The 8208-nt window shown below is 46.8% G+C and overlaps 1 protein-coding gene across 5 annotated transcripts in view; it reads right to left on the bottom strand.

The window, feature by feature from the left end:
• PSTPIP1 (proline-serine-threonine phosphatase interacting protein 1) overlaps positions 1–8208 on the bottom strand; it is a 53819-nt gene continuing 45611 nt past the window's right edge. For 2 of the 5 annotated variants that reach the window (XM_081084327.1, XM_081084330.1), the window contains exons 13-15: positions 2769–2824; positions 2432–2583; positions 759–1336 (exon numbers count right to left, since the gene is read on the bottom strand). In XM_081084327.1, the coding sequence (XP_080940453.1) occupies positions 1205–1336; positions 2432–2583; positions 2769–2824 (340 nt within the window). In that variant the 3' untranslated portion in view covers positions 759–1204. Of the gene's footprint in view, positions 1337–2431; positions 2584–2768; positions 2825–8208 lie in introns of all 5 variants that reach the window. The other 3 variants (XM_081084328.1, XM_081084331.1, XM_081084329.1) reach the window with 3 other exon arrangements.

The following is an 8208-nucleotide window of genomic DNA, read 5'->3' as shown; positions in this document are numbered from 1 at the left end:
GCAGGGGGAAGGCCACAAAGGTTTATGAATAAACAAGCAAAGTAACTTACAGTTCCAGAGAAAGATGGTCTATAGGGGACAATAACACCCTCAACAGTGTCTTTCAAGGTATGTCCAGTGGAGAGAACCACATGTGTCCCACCCCATTCCCTAAAGTCTCTCTGGCTCTGAGTTGGGGTGGGCTGCTGGACTGTTGTGCTGGTAGAGTGTTGAGGCTCCCACAGGTTAGTGCAGGGGAGGCCCAGGACTGCAGAGCTACCAGTTCCCACAGGCTCTATCCGCACACCCATTCCTGAAGCCTTTGGCATGGATGGAGCTCACCATGACTGGAGCATGACTTTGCCAGGTCTTGGCCAACAGTAGAAGTTATGTTTTGGGGGCCTGGGTCCAAAGAAAGAGAGGCCTGAGAGCATCAAGAACCAAAGAGGAGCATGCCCACCTCTGCCCTGGGTCAGCCTGCACAGGCTGTGAGCCCCTGTCTGGGCAGGATTTCCATGTTTGAGAGGGAGAAATACAGGCAGCACTGGCTTCCCTGGGCCCCAGCTGGGTCAGGGAGACAGTGAGGATCCCTTGAACTTTAAGCCTCTAAGTCTGACTTTCCAATTTCCCACCAAGGCCCTTCCACCTCCAGTGGTCCCATCTACTGTTTCCTGCCCCAAACAGAGCATGGCTTGTCCCTTGAATGTTCCAGGTATTCCTGACTCCTCCTTGTGCTCACATATCTGTCTGGCCCTGATGATTTTCTCTTCTTTGTATCCTATCTGCTACTGCCCACCAGAGGCCCTGCTCCAGCCCCTCTGCTTCCAAGAAGCCTGGTTCCCCCATCCCAGCTCTCCTGACCCCCTTTTTGCTCCTCCTCCCTCCTCCCTGATCCCCATGGTCTTCTCCCATTTCCCTGAGCCAATCCTGGCAGAGTCTCACTAGAAGTGGGCAACTCTGCTCTCCCAAACTTCTCCCTTCACTCCTTTGTCTCCTCTGAATTGAGCACTTGGACACGGGGCAGGGTTAAGAGAGACATGGACCTCCACAGACCAAGGAGGAAGAATGTACTCCTTTATTCCCTGTATGAGAGACTGCTATGGGAGCAGCCAGCACGAATGGGGTTGGGGGGCTGGCTTGGTCTTGGAGACTCAGCCTTGCAGTGACAAAGACACTGCTGGCCCCACAGATAGGGCAGGTCCAGGTGGGGGCTGTTGCCCCTTCTTCAGAGCTTCTCCAGATAGGAACCAGGTACAAAGCCACGCTGCCCATTCTGTTCCACTGTCCACCAGCCATCCTCCCCTTCTAGGATGACCTCCAGGATGTCCCCAGCAGAGATGTCCAGCTCATCAGAATTCTTGGCAACAGAATGAAAATGCATCAAGCTGGAGGGGCCTGTTTAGAGGGTCTGGTTGGGCAAACCCCCTCCCCAAGCCATAAATTTGAGCTTGTTCCTATGTGGGCTGAGTTAGTTGAGACATGCCCATCCTCCTGGGGCTATAGAATAAGGCCTCTCTCTTGGCTGGAGCAGCCCTTGGAGACATGGGTTGTGGGACATGGGACTCAGCCGCCTGTCCACCCCAGCCTCCTGGTTTGTCATTGCAGGCCTCCCACAAACCCAGCTTCTTCCCTGTTGTCCCTTCTCTCACTCTGCTTTAGGCACACAGTGACCTTAGTAAGTCAGGGGCCAGGTGTACTGGTCATGACCATGCCCAAGGGGTACCTTACACAGCCTCCCCTCTGCTGGTGAGCTCCCTTGAGTTTCCTCAGTTCTGCTTGCCCCTATCACAAACACACAATCCTTCTTCTGGCCTGTCTCCCCTGCCAGGGTTTTGGGAATCAGTCCAGACTGATTTGGCAATCTACTTTGCAGCCCACCTAGCCTGAGTGGGTGCTTGGCCTCAGTCCAGACTGATATGGGGTCTGTCTCTATATCCTTCACCCCAAAGCAGGGAACAGTTCAGACTCTATGGGGAACTCGGCACAGCTGCCCTGTGACTCCTTGACCCATCATCTCCACATGGACCACACAAAACCAAACCCCCAGCACAGTTGTGGGACTTATTCTGGCCATGTTTTTGGCACCCAATGCCATGGAGAACAGAGCCCTAACCTGAGGGTGCAGTGCTTGAACCTTGGACCATTTTCTGCAGGTAGCTCAAGTTCTGTCAATCTGACTGTACATGTGTACATGGATGCACACAAGGGCACATACAATGTCAGTATCTGGGCACCACATGTATGTGTGTAAACAGATTCAGGGAGACACGGGCCCTGGTACCCTATTCATCAACATTCACTCAACAGATACTTACAGAGCCCCTCCTAAGTGCTGGGTGCTACTTTAAGGACAAACACACAGAGCATACTTACAGTTCATGTACCAATGTATGAACTCACCCTTGGGTATCCCTGTGCCCTGCTGAGAAGGAGAGGAGGGCAAGGGCCTCACCTGGGCTTTGTAGTCATAGACCACCCTGTAGTCCCGGGCTGGCAGGGTCGGGGGTCCTGGTGCCTCCTGCACTGTGACAGCAGCGTAGACACCCTCATTCTGATTGGGGGTGGGAGTCAGGGTGTCTGTGGAGGCTGAGAGCAGAGTGAGGCCTGGAGCCCACCCCTTTCATAGGACATTGGTCCCTGGAGGCCCCCCTGCATGGAGCATCCCCAGAGTGGCTTAGCCTTTTTCTCCCCATAGTAGTTGGAGGGCCCGTCTGGACATGTAAAAGTCCTCTCCTTCACCCCTGGATCACAGTTGTTTGGAGGTCCCCACATCACACCCAGCCAGTTACCTGCAGAGGCTGCCGACTGTGCAGTCTTGGGACTTCCATGCAGCAGCCCAGAGAATCTAAGGACAGGGAAGAAAGCAGGTAGGTCCTTCAGGGAGGGAATAAGGCAGGGAGCCCTCAGAGCTCTAGTGGTGGGGCTACTTCCAGCCTCCAGATTCTGATGTGATTTATGGGGTGCTCCTCAGGCATGAGGGTTCCCCAAAGGGTGGTTCCAATGGCCTTTTCCCAGCAGCACCCTCTCAGAACCTCACACTGTAACCTCCTCTCAGCACCTAGCCCCAGCAGGTCCTTGCTCCAGCCTCCTCTGATGGGCAATAAGCCATCCCTCAGAGGCTGGCACACTCACACCCACTATGATTATCATCTTCATGGGTCCACAGCCTGCCTCCCTGAGGCCCCATCCTGATCCAGCCCACCCAGCTACTCCCCAAGCAAAGTGGTACTCACTGTACATGTGAGTTCTAGTACAAGGGGGAGGGAGGAACCTTTTCTTTTTTTAATTGATTTCAGAGAGGAAGGGTGAGGGAAAGAGAGAGAGATAGAAACATCAATGAAGAGAGAGATTAATTGATTTGCTGCCTCCTGAACGCCCCACTTGGGGAGCAAGCCCGCAACCTGGGCATGTGCCCTGACCAGGAATGGAGCTGTGACCTCCTGGTTCATAGATTACGCGCAACCACTGAGCTACGCTGGTTGGGCCTTTTTTCTGCCAAGGACCATTTGGATATTTATAGTATCACTCAAGGGCCATACAAAATTGTCAACTTAAAAACTAGCCTTCTATATTTGGTCAAACATTTAATTAACTCACCCCTAATGCCTTGACAGGGCCACACCAAATGATTTTCAGGGCCTTATATGGCCCACAGGCCAGACATTCTCCATCTCTGCAGTAGGCAGTGTTTGGCTAATTCACCCCTCTCCTGTGCCTGGCTCAGCCCTGGACTGAGCTGGAGTTATGAAGGTTCAAAAAAGAAATGGAACAAGCAAGAGGCAGATACTGGGGTTACCCCATGAAGCTAACAGCGCTAAAGGATAAATAAGTAGAGGCTGATGCTGTGTACTTGCCTCAGGAAAGGCTGCCTGATGGAGTCAAATTTTGAAAGACTTAGCTTTAACAGGCAGAGACTGGGGTGCAAGGCATTGCCAGTGAACAGGAGAGGGGATGCAAAAGTGCAGAGCAGGGACTTGACAGGGGGAGGAGTTTGGGGAGTGGAGGCTGGAGAATCCAGTGCAGTGCTGTTCCCCCCCTCCTGCCCCCAAATTCCTCCCCCCCCATCCCCACCCCCCCGGCCCCACACACAAACACGCAGGATTTGTGGAGTAATGGCTTGTGAGTAGACAGGCAGGCCTACCTGGCACACATTATAAGGCCTTTTGCTAACACAGGCTGTGCAGGCATAGCAACTATGGCACACTACGGTGGGAGTGAGGACACTGAGGGAGGGGAGAGAGGTTAAATCCAGCAAGGTAGTGGCTGGAAGGAGCAGAGCTCATTGAGGCTGGTGTGTGCCCTGCCTCACTGCCCTGCTTTCCCAGAGTTTTTTACACTAGCAACTCCAATTCCTCCCTTCACTCACTTCCCAGCCACTGTTCCCTGCTCCTCCCCACCCTGCCTAATTTTTGACTCTCCAGACAGCAGCCTCTCCCACCTCCTATCTCTCCTCCACCCAGCAGGACCCCCCTTTCTCTCTTTTATCTTAACGGAGCACTTCTTTTTGTCCTTTCTTTTTCAATTTTTAAATTACAGTTGACATACAGGTGTACAAATAGTGATTAGACATTTATATACCTTATGAAGTGATCACCCTGATAAGTCTAGTACCAATCTGGCACCATACATACATATTACAATACTATTGCCTGTAGTCCCTATGCTATACTTTACATCTCTGGTGAGTATTTTTATAACTGACAATGTGTGCTTCTTATTCCCTTCACCTTTTTCACTCATTCTCCCAACTTTCCTCCCATCAGACAACCATCAATTTGTTCTCTGTATGTATGAGTTTGTTTCTGCTTTGTTTGTTCCTTTATTTTGTTCTTTAGAGTCCACATATAAGTGAAACTGTATGGTATTTGTCTTTCTCTGACTGACTTATTTCACTTAACATATGCCCTCTAAGTCCATCCATGTTGTCGAACATAGCTGCTAGAAGCTAATTCCAGCATGTCATAAATGCAAGAAGTTTCATCAAAAGGTTGATGGAACCTTGAGGATTGCCTGCTGGAAATAGCTAAGGGCATTTCCCCATACCTAAAGATTTGCATAGATGATTGCTTGCTGCCAGACAGCTGAGAGTATTTTAATTTACGTGTTATTGCCTCATACTGGCCAAACACCTGAACAGCCATAGGCAGTTCCCCCAATCTGACAATGGATTCTGTATACTAAACCTTGCCTTTGATACTAAACCTTGCTTTAGGACAATTTGTGTTAATAAAAAGCAAGGGGTCCTGAGACAAGGAGGACTTGGTTTCTGTAGCTAAGTCTTCTCTGGCTCCCCAAAATGCCTTCCAAAATTATGTTTTATCTCTTGACCAGTGATGGCAAACCTATGTCGCGTGTCAGAGGTGACACGCGAACTCATTTTTTTTGGTTGATTTTCTTTGTTAAATGGCATTTAAATATATAAAATAAATATCAAAAATATAAGTCTTTGTTTTACTATGGTTGCAAATATCAAAAAATTTCTATATGTGACACGGCACCAGAGTTAAGTTAGGGGTTTTTCAAAATGCTGACACGCCGAGCTCAAAAGGTTCGCCATCACTGTTCTAGACTCATAATAATTTACTGCAGCCCCTTCTCCATGAACCCTTCCTGAACCCTTCTAGATGCTGGACAAGACCCCCCAGCACATAGCAAGATTTCATTATTTTTTATGGCCAAGTAATATTCCATTGTATCTATATAATGCATCTTCTTTAGCCAATCATCTATTGGTGGGCGCTTAGGTTGCTTCCATATCTTGGCTGTTGTAAATAATGCTTCAATGAACATAGGGGTGCAGATAACTTTTGAATTAGTGTTTTGGATTTCTTCAGATAAATAACCCAGAAGTGGAATTCCTGGCCCATATGGGTTCTATTTTTAGTTTTTTGAGGACACTCCATACTATTTTCTACAGTGGCTGCACTGACCTGCATTCCCACCAACAGTGCATGAGGGTTCCCTTTTCTTCACATCCTTACCAAAACTTGTTGATTATTAATGATAACCATTCTGACAGGTGTGAGGTGGTATCTCATGTGGTTTCAATGTGCATTTCCCTGATGATTAGTGACATTGAGCATCTTTTCATATGAATATTGGCCATCTGTAGGTCCTCTTTGGAGAAATGTCCACTGCCCATTTTTAAATCAGATTGTTTGTGTTTTTGTTGTTGAACTCTGAGTTTTTTATATACTTTAGATATTAACCCCTTGTCAATAGGTTGTGTTTCCCTTTTGTTGATGGTGTCCTTCATAGTACAAAAACTTTTAAGTTTGACATAGTTACATTTGTCTATTTTTGCTTTTGTTTCCCTTGCTTGAAGAAACATATTTAAAAAAATATTGCTAAGACCAATGTCAAAGAGTTTATTGCTTAAGTTTTCTTTTGAGAGTTTTATGGTTCCAGGTCTTACATTTAAGTCTTTAATCTATTTTGAATTTATTCTTGTATATGGTATAAGAAAGTGATTTAACTTCATTTTTTTGCATGTATCTGTCCAATTTTTCCCAACACCATTTATTGAATAAACTGTCTTTAACCCTTTATCTTTAATCTTGCCTCCTTTGTCATAGATTAATTAACCATACAGGCATGAGTTTATTTCTAGGCTCTATTCTGTTTAATTGACTTATGTGTCTGTTTTTATGCCACTACCATGCTGTTTTGTTTACTATAGCCTTACTATAGAGTGCTATCAGGTAATATGATACCTCCAACTTTGTTTTTCTTTCTTAAGATTGCTGTGGCTATTTGGGCTCTATATGGTTCCATATAAATTTCTGAATTATTTGTTCTAGTTCTGTAAAAAAAAAAAATGCCCTTGGTCTTTTGATAGGGATTGCATTGAATCTATAGATTGTTTTGGGTAGTATTGGCATTTTAATGATATTAATTCTTCATGAGCATGGTATATGCTTCCATTTATTTGTGTCTTCTTCAATGTCTTATAGTTTTCTTAATATAGATTTTTTACCTCCTTGCTTAAATTTATTCCTAGGTATTTTATTCTTTTTTATGCAATTATGTATGGATTTGTTTTCTTAATTTCTCTTTTATTATTGGTATATACAAAGGCAACCAACTTCTGAATATTAATTTTGTATCCTGCTATTTAACTGAATTCATTTATTAGATCCAATAGATTTTTGAGTGGAATCTTTGGGTTTCTCTCTATATAGTATCATGTCATCTGCAAATAATGATAGTTTTACTTCTTAATTTCCAATTTGGAATGTCTTTTGTTTATATTTCTTGTCTGATTGCTGTGGCTAAGACTTCCAACACTATATTCAGTAATAGTCTGAGTGGGTATCTTTGTCATGTTTCATTTCTGTCCTTTGTTGACACTGTCCCAGGTAAGCTTTTTCATCCATTTTTTTTTTAAATGACAACCTATGATGGGATACAGGTCCTCATTGGGGGTGCAAGGAGACCTAAATACCCCAAGATTTTGGGTAACATTGTGAGGTTATGAATGTCCTTTTTCTGGGGCCACTGCCTTGTTGAAGTTCTCAGAGGAGTGTGCTGTGCTCCCTGCTCTGAGTTGAGGTGGTTCTCATGAGCCTCTGCTTCCTGGAGGCTTCCTGCATGGGGCTCCTGAGGTCTTGGAAATGAGTAGTCCTCAGAGGGCTGGGAGCTCCATCAACAACCCCCCTCCCACCCCCACTTCAGCCCCACCCCATTTCCCTTGTCTACTTCCCAAAGGCAGGGCCTTCTCTGCACAAGGTTGGCTGGAGAGAGGAGGTCATGACAGCCTCAGGCTGAGGGTTGGGTACAGGTACCATGTAAAACCCACAGATGCTCCTAGATGCCCATAGACAGGGTATATGGGCCCCTCCAGAATCTGGCTGCTGGGGGTGCTCTCTGAGCAGGCTAAGGTGCTACAGTTGCCTGTCATCCAAGGCCTAAAGCAACAGGATCCTTTGGTTCTGAGTCTGATCCCAACACTCATGGGCCCTAGACCTAAAGAAGGAGAGTGACTTGTGCAAGTGATACACTGAGACATGGCACTAGGATATTATCACAGCTAGGCCAGGGAAGGGCTCCTGAAGAGCCTGGAGAATTTTCCAAAAGTACTGGCTGTGAGGCCTGCTCCTATGCCCTGATCCTGCACCAGTGGGAGAGTGTCTTCACTGTAGCCTGACAGTCCAGGGCACCAACCCAAGTTAGCAGCAGGGTCCCCCACCAGAGAAAAGGAAGTCAGCCCAGAGGTTGAAGCCTAAGGTG

The sequence above is a fragment of the Myotis nattereri genome (genome assembly GCF_964212035.1).
Source record: "Myotis nattereri genome assembly, chromosome: 1".
In the NCBI taxonomy this organism is placed as follows: domain Eukaryota; kingdom Metazoa; phylum Chordata; class Mammalia; order Chiroptera; family Vespertilionidae; genus Myotis; species Myotis nattereri.
The sequence above is the reverse complement of the archived record's forward strand: the minus strand, read 5'-3'. Positions and strand labels throughout refer to the sequence as shown.